General features: G+C 33.6%; 3 protein-coding genes across 6 annotated transcripts; 1 reads left to right on the top strand and 2 right to left on the bottom strand.

Annotated features, from left to right (window-relative positions):
- The first annotated feature begins 2,098 nt into the window (after nucleotides 1-2,098).
- Nucleotides 2,099-3,834, top strand: LOC108332071 (nascent polypeptide-associated complex subunit alpha-like protein 2). The gene is made up of 4 exons (XM_017567177.2): nucleotides 2,099-2,283; nucleotides 2,367-2,466; nucleotides 3,069-3,187; nucleotides 3,274-3,834. The coding sequence occupies exons 1-4, from the start codon at nucleotides 2,182-2,184 to the stop codon at nucleotides 3,619-3,621; spliced, it is 669 nt and encodes a 222-aa protein (XP_017422666.1). The 5' UTR covers nucleotides 2,099-2,181; the 3' UTR covers nucleotides 3,622-3,834.
- A 278-nt stretch (nucleotides 3,835-4,112) lies between these two features.
- LOC108332070 (peroxidase 5) lies at nucleotides 4,113-5,652 on the bottom strand. The gene is made up of 4 exons (XM_017567176.2): nucleotides 5,386-5,652; nucleotides 5,082-5,273; nucleotides 4,840-5,005; nucleotides 4,113-4,767 (listed from the first exon to the last, which is right to left on the bottom strand). The coding sequence occupies exons 1-4, from the start codon at nucleotides 5,599-5,601 to the stop codon at nucleotides 4,355-4,357; spliced, it is 987 nt and encodes a 328-aa protein (XP_017422665.1). The 5' UTR covers nucleotides 5,602-5,652; the 3' UTR covers nucleotides 4,113-4,354.
- Nucleotides 5,653-7,354: 1,702 nt separating this feature from the next.
- Nucleotides 7,355-12,957, bottom strand: LOC108331589 (flocculation protein FLO11). Of its 4 annotated transcripts, XM_052876182.1 has the most exons (6): nucleotides 12,199-12,949; nucleotides 10,497-11,695; nucleotides 9,906-9,968; nucleotides 8,823-9,005; nucleotides 8,545-8,716; nucleotides 7,355-8,455 (listed from the first exon to the last, which is right to left on the bottom strand). In XM_052876182.1, the coding sequence occupies exons 1-6, from the start codon at nucleotides 12,761-12,763 to the stop codon at nucleotides 7,617-7,619; spliced, it is 3,021 nt and encodes a 1,006-aa protein (XP_052732142.1). In that variant the 5' UTR covers nucleotides 12,764-12,949; the 3' UTR covers nucleotides 7,355-7,616. The 4 variants fall into 4 exon arrangements, with proteins under 4 accessions (XP_052732142.1, XP_052732143.1, XP_052732141.1 ...); XM_052876183.1 differs by having other exon boundaries at nucleotides 7,355-8,154; nucleotides 9,906-11,695; nucleotides 12,199-12,955; XM_052876181.1 differs by having other exon boundaries at nucleotides 9,906-11,695; nucleotides 12,199-12,950.
- Nucleotides 12,958-13,505: the final 548 nt, after the last annotated feature.

The following is a 13,505-nucleotide window of genomic DNA, read 5'->3' as shown; positions in this document are numbered from 1 at the left end:
GTTTTTTAGTTCTACTGGTTAGCATTTGTCAAGGAAGAGAATTATTAGTAGGCACAACCGAATGCTTATAAATTTACAACATTTACCATTCTAGTTCAGAACACAACCGAATGCTTATAAATTTACAACTTATAAATTTACAGCATTTACCATTCTAGTTCAGAACCCGCATCTCAATTTCCCCTACTGAGTTTACTGGAATGATTGTGTAAGAGTGTCTATCCTATTTTTGGTTGAAATGTGTCTTTATAGTTCCGAAAGTGATTCATTGTTAGATATGTTGTACTTGGTTGAAACAAATATGATTATAATTGCACAATGATTTGTTTCATAAATGTGTCCTTATTATATTGTCAATTTCATAAAATATAATGAAATACTGGTAAGGTCATATCTGTGTTTGAATGTTTGAATGTCATGATAAAAGGCCTCATTTGGACTCTAGCCGAAAGAACATGGAAAATTACTTCTCACACCACTCAACATTGTTCCTGCACCATCACTTTTTTTAAATTTCAAAACTATCCTTTATACTTTATATTTTAAGAAATTCTACATCTCCATTTCTTTCCTCCAATTGATGTCAACATTCATTAAAAAAAAATTCTTCAAAAAATATGTCACATCCATTCCAAGTTTATGTTTTTTTTTAGTTTTTAGTTTATTAATTTGTTATATTTTAAATTAATATATATATATATATATATATTATTTAATTTTCTTTTTAAATTTGTTACATAATTATATATAAATTAATTTTATTTTATTTAATGAAATAATTATAATTAATTTAATTTAATTAAATTATTTTTTAATTAATTATTTAAACCGATATATCACATTCATTCAAGTTTTTTTAATTTATTAAAATATTATATTTTAAATTAATTTATAGAGTATTTAATTTTTTGTATTTTATGATATATTACATAATTATAAATAAATTAATTTTATTTTATTTAATGAAATAATAATTATTAATTTAATTTAATTATATTATTTTTTAATTAATTATGTTAAAGTCATGTTGTATTCTGAAGATTTTTTTTAGTTTTTAGTTTATTAAAATATTATATTATAAATTAATTTATAAAATATTTTGTTTTTTGTTTCTTATAATATATTATATAATTATGCATAAATTAATTTTATTTTATTTAATAAAATAATAATTATTAATTTAATTTAATTATATTATTTTTTAATTAATTATGTTAAACGAATATGTCACCTTCGTTAACAAACATGATCACATTATATTTTTTTTAATTTTTAGTTTATTAAAATATTATATTTTAAATGAATTTATAGAGTATTTACATTTTTTGTTTTTTATAATATATTACATAATTATATGTAAATTAATTTTATTTTATTTAGTGAAATTAAATCTTCAACTCTATTTGGTTCTTCTAAAAGCTAAGGATTAAATTACTCATTTGTCATGTAAAGGATATTAACATTATTCAGAATTTAAGTTGAATCAGTTTTGACATTTCAGAAATTTGTTACCCATAATTTATTTGTAATATTATACTATATGCTTTCCTATTAATATTAACATCATTTAGTTTATCAAATAAGGGATAGATATAGTTACAAATACTAATAATTAACCTATGATTTTTGTCTGTCAACAAATACGTAAATTTTGAAGGCATTCTTTTAAGAGTGTATTGGGTAGTACTTTTATAAAGTATGAGATCTATGAGTATTTATTTCAAATTTGTCTTTACTTTGGTTGCTAACTGTATTTTAGAGGAATACAAATAACACAATCAAATAATTTTTTTATTGGTTAAATTATTAAAATGTAATTTTGGAAATGGAACATGATATCAAATTTTTTAGCTTTCAAAATTTCAAACAAATACTAGACTATATTTCTAGTATTTGTCTTTGTTATATGATAAATGTATTTCGTTACATAAATATTTAAAAAAAAATTAAAAATATGGGTCGATGGATGACTATAAAAGCCCAAGGAAAAGATAAATGGGTCGATGGATGACTATAAAAGCCCAAGGAAAAGATGGGCCGAAGAACCCGAAAGCCCATGAGGTGGGAAGGGTGAAAGGATGAATAGCAGAAAAAGAGTCTCATCATCGAATCTATCGTTTCTGCCATTTCTATCTTTCGGTCTCAGTGTCTGTGGAGTGTTTGTTCACTAAAACAAAAACCATGTCTCCGGGACCCGTTGTTGAAGCCGCCGCCGATGCCGGAACCGAGCCACAAGTGCCCTCCGTCGAAGAGGCAGCCCTGAAGAAGAAACCTCACCCCCAGGTTCCCCATCTTCACTCATTTACTTTCAATTTTTTCACTTTGCTTTCTCTCTCATTCGCTTCAACGATCTGTTTTTTCCTCAGGAGGATGATGCTCCCATCGTAGAGGATGTGAAGGACGACGAAAAAGATGAAACCGAAGACGAGGATGAGGACGAGGACGATGACAAGGATGACGCCCAAGGTCCTCCTTTTTCTCAATCACCATGTTTATGTGTATCACTGTTAACATAGATTAATGGATTTAGTTGTTTGTAGATTTACAATTTTACATCTGAGAATAATAGATTTTTTAGCCTTGTTGTAGACTATAGTTGTAATGTTAGGGATTATCTTTGTTGGCAATGAACTTAATGTGTCAACTTTTTTCCCCGTTTGATATATTTCTGTGCTTTTGGTTCTTATATCATTTTGAGATTTCTCTTTCAATGAGAAAAACAATGAGTTTCATAGTTCATAGGTGTGCATGTATGTAAACAATAACCAGTAAGAAATCATTGTTAACTAATAATAACTCTCAAGGTTGTTAGCGCAGAAGTTAGAGTATTCACTGTGTAGTTTAGTCAGAAATTTTAAAAAACTATATATACTTGTATTATTTGTTTCAAAGGATTGAGCTATGTGGTTGTATATTGTTGTGCAGTGTTATGAAATGAAGGTTAGGGCTATATAATTATAGGGTTTGGCCAGAAGAAAAATACATTGTGTCTGGTTTTATTGTGTCTTCAACTGCAACACTGTATCTGCTGATCTATTCTCTTGAATTAATGTATTTTTATGATGCAGGTGGTACTGAGGGATCGAAGCAGAGCAGAAGTGAGAAGAAGAGCCGAAAAGCAATGCTGAAGCTGGGATTGAAACCTGTTAGTGGTGTTAGTAGGGTCACAATCAAGAGGACAAAGAATGTGAGTCATTGTATATATTGTTCTCGTCTTTTCAGTGATCTATCTGAGATATTGATGGCTTTTAACCAGATTGTTTTATGCATTAGGTTCTTTTTTTCATCTCAAAACCTGATGTCTTCAAGAGTCCAAATTCTGAGACCTATGTCATATTTGGGGAGGCAAAAATAGAGGACTTGAGCTCTCAGTTGCAGACACAGGCTGCTCAACAGTTCAGGATGCCAGATGTGGGATCCGTGCTGGCAAAACAAGACCAAGATGCTGCAGCTGCATCCGCGCAGCCTGAAGAAGAGGAGGAGGTTGATGAGACTGGTGTTGAACCTCATGACATTGATTTGGTGATGACCCAGGCAGGAGTTTCTAGAAGCAAGGCTGTCAAGGCCCTCAAGACTCACGACGGGGACATTGTTGGTGCGATCATGGAGCTCACTACTTAGCTTCTGTTTATGTTCTTTGTTGTTGTTGATTTTTGGGGATGATTTTGGAACTAATGCCATCCTTATTATTTTGTGGTACTCAAACCATATCACTGGTGCATATGGTTGTGTTTACCTTATAATTTTGTTGCTATCTAAGATTTGTGGTACTATATGATGATGAATGATCATATTATTTTGTTGTTTTTATTCATAATAGCCTTCTTTGAGCTTTATAATGTGCCCTCGAGAGTTTAGACCTGAGTGTTGCATGTTTAATTCCTGGTATATACAGTTTGGTTTATTGGATTTGGATCCATACCTGCTACTTTTGAAGGCTCATGTCCCATACCTTTGGAAATGGGATACCATACATTCAAGTAATTATTTCCAGAAGTATTGTTAAACATGTAATATACTAATTTAGCATTTGTCCTCAACGATATCTATAGCTTAGAAGAAAAGTCTGTTGGTTGTCAATAGCGAGGCATTGTGATTGGACGATCTTGGAATATGCGCAAAAGTAAATTGATTGTGATACTTCACACGACAAGCTATCAATTTTTAGGGGCAAACAGAGAGGACTGATTCAGCGACAGGTGAAGGCTAGTTTTGCGAACAAAATGAAAAAAGAAATATAACAAGCAAAGTTACGTGCTCTATAATCAAACAGGAGGAAAAAACCTTCCACTAGAAACACGACTCAAAATATGTAAATCTTAATCTGCTGCAGGTACTTCCCTCACCACTATTGCTAGCTACTGACCACCCTGCAATTTGTTCTAATCTCTCCAGCATTAGCTGTTAAGACACTGATTTGACCCATCTTAACCATGGCATCAGCAAATTTGCTTGCCCATTGATAGCTATCCCTGGCATTTTGCTCCACCTGGCTGGCTGTTTCAGCATTAGTTAAGAGAGTCTGGTCAGATGTGAACAGGCCTCGGTTTGCTAATATGTCAACATAGTAGCCTACATCTGCAATTCCAGGACTTGAAGGGTTCATTGGAACCACCATGTTTGGGTTTGTGCTGCCTTGTGGACATTTCCGCTTCAGCCATACTGCGTATGAGGGATCTAAACTTGAATCCTGTCTAGAACTGGCACTGAAATTGTACAATCTCTTGCTGAAACTTGAGCAATGAGAGCGGCCAATGGTGTGTGCTCCTGCATGAACAAAGTACACGCCATTAGCAAATTTAAGCTATAAGCAAACCATATGTTGAAGCTCTTGTATACCTGAGAGGGTGACCATTTCATCCTGTGTTAATCCCTTCCTTGCGAAGAGTTGAGTGAGCTGGTTTACATTAAAGGTTGGAGGAGGTAACTCTGTTCTAGTGTCTGAAGCTAGTGAGATTCGGCCATCTCTTCTACCTGCTGGAACATCATAACCAAGCCCTTCAGCCTGCATAATTCAAGAAATGGTTAGGTTCATTTCCTTGCTTTCAGAAATGTTTCTAGAACAAAGTACAGACACTTACTAACTCCACACTGTCCCTTGCTGCAAATGCCAGAATGTCAGCACAAGAAACAATCCCTGGACACACTGCTTCAAGTTTAGCCTTGGCTTGATCAATGACTTCGTACCCTCGAAGACTTGGTTTATTTGCGGGAGAGTCTTTCTCTGCAGTGTTTGAGGGAGTGGAATCAAGAAGCACTGATGCATCACACCCCTAAAAAATTAACAAACAAGTAAAAGTTTTTACTAAAGAAAGAAGGTGAGTAGCAAATTTTACTGATATTAAGTAATGGATAAATATCAAATGGCTTCATATAATCACTTACTCTGATAAAGCAATCATGAAAATGCATTCTGACAAGCCCAGCAGCAATCCCAGGATTATTACTGACAGCTTTTCTGACTTCATCCTTGACAATGAACTCAGCCATACCACATGAGTAGCTGTAAAACCCAACCTGCAGTTCACAATGAGCATTTTGATTCAACAAATATATGACCGACACTATACTTATTATGCATTTAAGCATTGTTGACCTCATTTTCTCTTTAAGATTGTTTTTTTTTCTAAGTAAGATTACAACATAATTGTAGCCTATTTATACATGAAAGGCAATGATTAAGAGCATTGTTGTGTCAAGTGATAGGGCAATAAGCTGGAATATTACTATTATTATAATGTGATCGTGAAGAATGCAAGTGACTGGGGGGCTATAAGAAACGCCAAGTAGAACAAGTTATAGCAGAGTACTAGTGTAGTGGTTTGATAATGTCCCTTCTCAAGATTTCACGCGGTGATAGGACGAGGAATACGTGCGTAAATCAATTCTGGTTGACTAGAGTGCACGTAAATCCAAATTGGTTGTTAAGTTGAATGGATTGGTAAATATAAATAATAGGCTAAAAAAATTGGTTTCATAATTTACATGCTAGGCCAACGTGGTAGTTGTTACAGCAACTTTCATATTCCTAGAAAGAAGGCATGGATTAGGATGAATGATTTACTGATTAAGCTTTCAATTTCCAAGACAAATTGGTAGTAGTCACATTTTAAGATTAGTTATATGTTCTAAACCACTATTTCTCATGGATTAGGTGTAACTTTGATCGTGAGGGAATGTTAATTATAACCTACCACTATCTTTTTGAAGCATCATTCATATGTTCTTGTTTATTCAATTAATCCACTTATTTTCTGTATGTTTGAAAATCCATTGAGAACAGATTCAGGGATGTCATGGTCACGCCCAAAAACTTTATAATATTTTTTTGCCCGTTTTAGAAGAAAAAAAAATGTTTGACCAATGATACAATCATATTTATTCGAGGCAAGAAGTAACTGTTCGGAAGACAGTATCAAGTTGATAGTTTCTCATAGGTAACACAGGCTTACAAAGGTCTCTACAAAGACCTACTAGAAGGAAGACCTCAAAGGAAATATAAACTTTTAGAGCTAAAGAGAAAAACCAAATAAGATTTTTTTATTTTTTATTTTTTTTTGTATATAATCTTGCATAATCTCAATTATCATATTGCTGAAAGTGATCTTATACACATTTAGAATTCTCTCCATCAACATTTTCTCAAGATGAAATCATGATCTTTAAATAATTGTTGTCAAAAACCGTATTTTAGTATAGTGAGTTTTATAAAATTAATAGTAAGATTGTATCTTTCACAAAATTCCACCAGGGTAGTTCGCAAATATATATATAATGATAATGACATATCTTTTTGAATCTCTTTGCCATCAAGGTTTTTGCGTCTAGATCGTTTAAGCATCATCCCTTCTTTTATAACCGTTCCACCTTGTATTCATAGCGCGACGTTTAACTCTTACCATAGCGATAATAGCTTCGAAAATTAAATTCATTTACATTGACAATGCGAGGACTCGCAGTACTGTTAAACGTATTCAATTTGCTACCAATGCTTTTAGAAAATGTTGCCAACATTCTTTAAAAACAGGTTTAGTCTATTTTCCAACAAGAACTCTCGTTCAATTTTAATATTAGGAAAACACCACAACAATAAAGTGAAAGAATTTTAAGCCGTTAAAATCCTTTTCTTGTACGCCCGTTATAATCACTAATTCAGTATTGCATTCAAATACTCAAACTAAAATACTAAATGTGCAACAGAACAAGCAGACATTTGTTGCATCCAAAGCAAGTTATTTTATGCATCAATCAAACAGCTTCTTAGGAAAGCAACATGTGAGTGGAAAAGTAATTAGCAACGTAGCTAGCAAATTATAAAGCAAACAATGTCAAAATATTCTTTGGAAGTAAAAAAAAAAAATCATCAAATCAAGGTCCATATGGTTGATTAACTTGAAGCAATTTGGCAACTTGATATTTTAGTCACTTGCACTTGTTTAACACGACATCGTTATATACAAACAGAACAAAGACTGATAAGACCAAATTCTGTAACATACGTCTGATAAAAATAACAAGAAAATCTAATCCATAAACATTATTCAGTCGTGTTCTCAACTCAAGTATAGACATTTATTGTACCATATTAACCAAACTCATCACGGTTTCAAAACGGCCTACATGCTTTTCTCCACATGTTCCCAATCAGATGAGAAGCCATCAGAGTAATAGTTAGGAAGTTGAAACTCACTGGTTCTGCAAGGCTGAATTTCTTGACTGTCATCCAAATCCTGGTGAAACTTCTCTGGGATTGATTTGTCCATGGCAATGTAGGAACCGAGATGCACTGTTGTGTCATTCATATCTTTGTCAGCAGGATTTTCATGGACGTCCAAACTTTTACCCTCAGATTTTTTTGCAACTGTTGTGTCATCCATATCTTTGTCAGCAGATCCAACTCCGTCTAATTGTTTCCCTTCTAAAGAAATAGAGCTTGAACCTTCCAGCCGGGATTTAAGAATATGAAACCTAGCCGCAACGGATGCCTCATAATCAGTACTATTTTTTTCTGGAATAGGGGAGTCTTGGCAGAAACTGACTGCATTTTGATTATCAGTCCCTCTAGGTGATGACTTGTCTTCCATGTCTGATAGTTCCTCTGGCTTGGTAGTATCAATGCATGACTGGTCAACCCGGGCTTTGAGAACTTGGTATCTGGCCATAACAGAAGATTCATGATTTCTTTCAGGCTCCTCATTTGAGGATGAAACAATATAACTATTAATGGCTTTATCCAGGTTCCCATCACCACTTCCTCCAGGTGTCATTGCATTATTAGGCTTGTTGACATCAGTAAAAAAATTCAACCAAGATAGTCCCTCTAGACTTGGAGAATCCAAGACAGACAAATTAAGGGCAGTTGAACCACTGTTCGGATAATTGTGCGCTTTAGTTTCAGAACTCTGATTTTGCCTCAAATTCGGAACTACCTCAGATTTTGATTGATTTTCTATCTCTACAAAATTTATAAAAGATAAAATATAAAATAAATTTCCATGATATTTATAAGAATGAGGAATATTGAGATAAAGAGAAAATGTCAACCTCTTTCCTTGTAAGAGTGATTATCCATTTCAATCTTAATTTGGTTATAGCGAGCCTTGTAATAGACAGAACACAGTTCAGCTTCAGCCTCAAGCCAAAGATTCTTATATAACGCTGCCTGAGGATCTGCTACTTCATCGTGGAAATTCTCATTAAGAGTCCTTTTTAGATCCTATAAAAAGGTATGCCCGCAGTAATTAAATATTTCCCTTCCGCTGTATTTTCTCTCTTTCCAATTGAAAATACGTGTTAGTAAGAAATAAAACAATCTGAAATACCTTAGTCATGCCATCAGTCATTGTCATTTCTCTAGCCCCCCTTCTTGAGGAAATTGAATTTGAAAGCTTCCAAAGGGGTTTGGCAGACCTGAAATGCAAGTTTGCATCCGCAACAAGTGGATTCTCAACCTTAGAGATCTCTGGTCCAATCTTGGTTAATTGTGCCCTCTTGAAACTTGCATTCTGAGAATATATTCAGAGAACTTACAGAAGTAATGCAAGGCTAATAATTTGTAACATAAAAAACACAAAACACCACCTTCACTTTCTTGGATACAAAGAAAAGAAGCCTATCTTTTCTCCTTCTACAAAATGGACCTAGACACAATATGAATTAGGAGAATACATGCAACTTCTACATCTATGAATATCTCTTTCTCATCATTTACATTTTGTGCAATATAAATGTGTTAATTTTGGTACTTGTTTCCTTCTGTTGAGGTTTAGTCTTGGGTTCAATGTTTAATTTAAAGTTGAAAATTTGAGCTCAAATTTTGCATTGAGACGTATAAAGTATACATATTTGATTTATTTTTTAATTTTTGAGAACTAAATTGTATAACAACATAGTTTATTCGTAATCTGTCTATAGAGGACAGTGCCCATGACAGTGAAACCAATTCTATCCTCTTCCAAATCCCCGCAACCTAAGCATTCCACTACTCAATCCCAGCAGGCAAAGCATGGTATCAAAATAATTCTTTTCATTTTGTTAATGATTCTCTATATTTCATTATTAGGTACCAGGTAAAGCACTCTTTGGGTATGTTATCATTCAGTATTATCCAAATCACATCACAGGTAAATCAAATTAAAATCATCGTAAGAACAGGTACATTCTCATATAGCCAAATTACTGTTATTTTATAATTGTGAACAACTGAGACAAAACATATATATATATATATATATATATATATATATATATATATATATATATATATATATATATATATATATATATATATATATATATATATATATAATGAGCAAAAGTTTTCTTCTACTCAAGCCATGAAAAAGTGTTTACTATCCTTTATAGAGCTGCTTTGTTATTGAATATAAGAAACAAGAACATCATACCTGGTGAAACTCACGCGATTCTCTAGCACAGTTAAACGTTTCTGGCTGATTGTAAAGACATTCCTGTGCAGGGGCAAATTGTTCAGTAGTCTTTAAAGCACAAGTATTAAGATTACTGATCACATGTTTAAGGACATTGCAATCTCTCTCTTTCAATTCACAGATATCATTTTCGCAGTGGTAAAGGAGCAATTCTGATAAATTTTGCATAGTATTAACCAGCATTTGGACATTTAATTTTTCAGTTGTTACTCTCCCAGCTGTATTTACGGGCGTAGCTGTAGTATTTACGACTGAAGAAGGTGAAGAAAATGTAGTAGTGGCATTTACTACTGAAGAAGTTGCAGTGGTGGTATTTACTAATGAAGAAGTTGCAATGGTGGTATTAACTACTGAAGGTGTGGTAGTGGTATTAACTACTGAAGGTGTGGTACTGGTATTTACTACTGAAGAAGGTGCAGTAGTGGTATTTACTACTGAAGAAGGTGCGGTAGTGGTATTTACTACCGAAGAAGGTGTAGTAGTGGTATTTACTACCGAAGGTGTAGTAGTGGTATTTACTACCGAAGGTGTAGTAGTGGTATTTACTACCGAAGAAGGTGCAGCACCATGTTCCAAGAATTTATTCAAATTGCATCCAGCCTTTGCATCACCTATGCATGATGTGTGCTGTTTTTGTGTCACCAATTTGTTATTCTCTGCAACTTGATACTCCATTTGAGAAGATCCAGACTCAGAATTGGTTGCCTTGGCTGCTGGCAAACTATTTCCCTTCATTTTAGTAACATCCAGAACTTGAAGCCCAAAACCACAGTTAGGATTAAATGGAAAAGGTCCACCATTCACAGCACTACCCAACTTAAAATCGTCATAAGCAAAATTTGTTACTGAAAATTTCCTTGGAGAACCTGAAGAACCTGTTCCTTGATAGCCATTTGAATTTTCAGCTGACTTTTTTGTATTGCTATCTGTATTAAGCAGGTAATGCTGAGACTCGTGAATGATGGGACCAAAGCTGCTTTCTTTTTTGTGTACATATTCTTGAGGCAGGACCGCAGAAGGTTGAAAATAAGAAAAGTGAGCAGCTGAAGCTCCCTTCCAGCAAGGTGAGTCTTCAGCAGGATTGCATCGGTCACCACCCTCAAAAGATTTCTCAACATTGACATCTTCCATAGTGCAAGGTCTTAAGTTTGAAGTGTTCATATTGGCATGAGGGGTTTGATATTCAGTCCTTCCTCTAAATATATAATCAAAATCATCCCCCAAAACAGTCTTGTCTGAACCCATTGCTTTGTTTGATGGGGAAGGCTCATTTCTTCCTAGATGGCCACGGATCTGAGTTGAGTCGAAGCAACCAGAGATTCCAGGACAGGGCCTGACAGAAGCCTCCTTTGTATTATAGAAACTACTGTACCCAACATGTTGATCTGATATAATATCATCAATATTCATATCTGTAATCAAACCTGTTCTAGGCATCGAAGAAACAGTATCAACCTTTGAAGATTTATCAATATGTCTTGAGTGTTTGTCATATGAACCAATGTTTGACAGGTGATTGTTCCCTGAATCAGCAACTGCTTTCATCAAAGGGGTCTCATGACGTGTTTCCACAGGCATTGAAGGCGACTGCAGAGAAGATGAACCTAGAAATTCAACTGGCATAGATTTGAGATTTCCCCACCAGCTAGATGTATCAGATAAGGGACGTGAAATTGCAGGCATGTAGTTTTCCCGATCAGTAATATATGAAACCTCACCACCAACAGAGTCCTTCACCTCTCCGTTTACTGCATGCAATAAAAAAGACTTATGTTCAATATAAAAGATTAGAAATTGATTTCCCATTTACCACCATCCAATTTAACAAGAAACATATAACAGATATTCATTCACAAACGTTGTTGTATGAGATGTGTTCATTCCAAAAGCTGATAAAAAAATGTTCATTCCAAAAACATTTTGCAGGCTTTCTCATTTGAAACATCCCCTGACACAAGACAATCATATACTTACATTGTATTATATGCATGCATTATGTATACAAGATATCATATCATATTACATAATTTAGTATTAACAATATAAGCTGACTGATTTTAAGTGTGTTAGTAAATTACATGAAGACTACATTAAACTTTCTCGACGGGCTGTTCAGAAACTTAGAAATCAGATACACCTTACACAGAAATCAGACACACCTTACATAACCAAAATCGACTGAGCACGTCTATATCTGGCACTAGAAATTGAAAAAACAAAAACAATACAAGGGAAATAAAAAACAAAATACCTTGTTTGTGGTTCATTATTTCTTCTACCAAGCCAGGAACAGCCTTTGAGGGGAGACTGCTGCTCCCAACTCCAACCTGTTTCCCTTTACCACTGCCATTGAACTCGCAAAACCTTTCCCAGCAAACACCTTTTTGACCAGAAAACCCTAATTCAGATAAGTTGTTAACCTCCTCCAGAGAGGGCCAATCCGAAGGGGAGGTCAGAGAAGACCAGTGATAAAGCGGCACCGAAGAAGGGTGATCATGAATTGCAGAAGGCACATGATACGGTTGGGCTTCTACCAAACTTGATCTTGCAGCATAAGAGGGAAAACCCCGTTGAGGGTACTGAGCAGTGGAATCCAATTCTCTAACGGGGTTCGAAAAGAAATCGTACCCGTAAGGTTGATAGTGAATTGGAGGCGCAGACACTTCGGATTCAATTGAATAGTCTGTGTGAGTCCCTGAATCCATGGACAACACATCGGAGGAAGGGTAAGGATTGACACTAAACGGCGCTGCAAAAGCTGATAAACTTGAAACTGGTGAGAAGAAATAAGGATTCGATCCCCCAACACCCTTCATCGCTTGCAGATTAAGCTGTCATGAACAATCCTTCAAACTGGTTCAGAATTAACTACAGTTACTGGTGTGGAAAAGAAAACAATTTTCAAAGCTGGGATAGCAGAATTCAGAATTTATAACAAAAATTATATGAGAAACAGAAATTATATGAGAAGGTACAAAATTGAAAAGATAACATGTGAAGATGGCGGAAAACAAGGAATTATAACCGAATATGTAATTCAACTCAATTAAATAAATAAGTATATTCTTTATTATCAAAATCTTATTAATTTATTAATATAATTTAGTTTCAATTTTTTGTTAAAATATTAAAGTTTGTTTCATTCACATAATGTATTTATTATTTATTACTCCATTACAGTTGCAATTACCTTATACTTATTACATTTAACATTTAATTATATTTATATCATAATAATTTAATATTAAATTACATTTATGTTTATATTGTATTAATATTTTTATTTTTGGAGTTATTATTATAGGAGGTTATTGAATAGTTGATAACAAATAAAAATTAATTCTTCTAATTATTATTAAAATAGTTTTTTATTAAATTTATAAAAAGTATATTAAAAGATAATTATAAAAATAATTATGAAATCCAAAGATAAAATAACAATAAATAATGAGGTTACTAAGCAATAAATAGTAATTATAGATTATATATATATATATATATATATATATATATATATATATATATAGATTTTGTTACCATTTATTTAAATAAATAAAA

This window comes from Vigna angularis, chromosome 4 (genome assembly GCF_016808095.1).
Source record: "Vigna angularis cultivar LongXiaoDou No.4 chromosome 4, ASM1680809v1, whole genome shotgun sequence".
Lineage (NCBI taxonomy): Eukaryota > Viridiplantae > Streptophyta > Magnoliopsida > Fabales > Fabaceae > Vigna > Vigna angularis.
The sequence above is the reverse complement of the archived record's forward strand: the minus strand, read 5'-3'. Positions and strand labels throughout refer to the sequence as shown.

Coding starts and splice junctions, on each gene's coding strand:
- LOC108332071 (XM_017567177.2), top strand. CDS start 2,182: ATGTCTCCGGGACCCGTTGTTGAAGCCGCCGCCGATGCCGGAACCGAG. Junction 2,284..2,366: donor AGAAGAAACCTCACCCCCAG/GTTCCCCATCTT, acceptor TTTTTTCCTCAG/GAGGATGATGCTCCCATCGT. Junction 3,188..3,273: donor CAATCAAGAGGACAAAGAAT/GTGAGTCATTGT, acceptor TTTATGCATTAG/GTTCTTTTTTTCATCTCAAA.
- LOC108332070 (XM_017567176.2), bottom strand. CDS start 5,601: ATGAGGTCAACAATGCTTAAATGCATAATAAGTATAGTGTCGGTCATA. Junction 5,006..5,081: donor CAAGGGACAGTGTGGAGTTA/GTAAGTGTCTGT, acceptor TGAATTATGCAG/GCTGAAGGGCTTGGTTATGA. Junction 4,768..4,839: donor TGAAATGGTCACCCTCTCAG/GTATACAAGAGC, acceptor TTGTTCATGCAG/GAGCACACACCATTGGCCGC.
- LOC108331589 (XM_052876181.1), bottom strand. CDS start 12,763: ATGAAGGGTGTTGGGGGATCGAATCCTTATTTCTTCTCACCAGTTTCA. Junction 8,717..8,822: donor TGACTGATGGCATGACTAAG/GTATTTCAGATT, acceptor ACCTTTTTATAG/GATCTAAAAAGGACTCTTAA. Junction 8,456..8,544: donor TCACTCTTACAAGGAAAGAG/GTTGACATTTTC, acceptor TAAATTTTGTAG/AGATAGAAAATCAATCAAAA.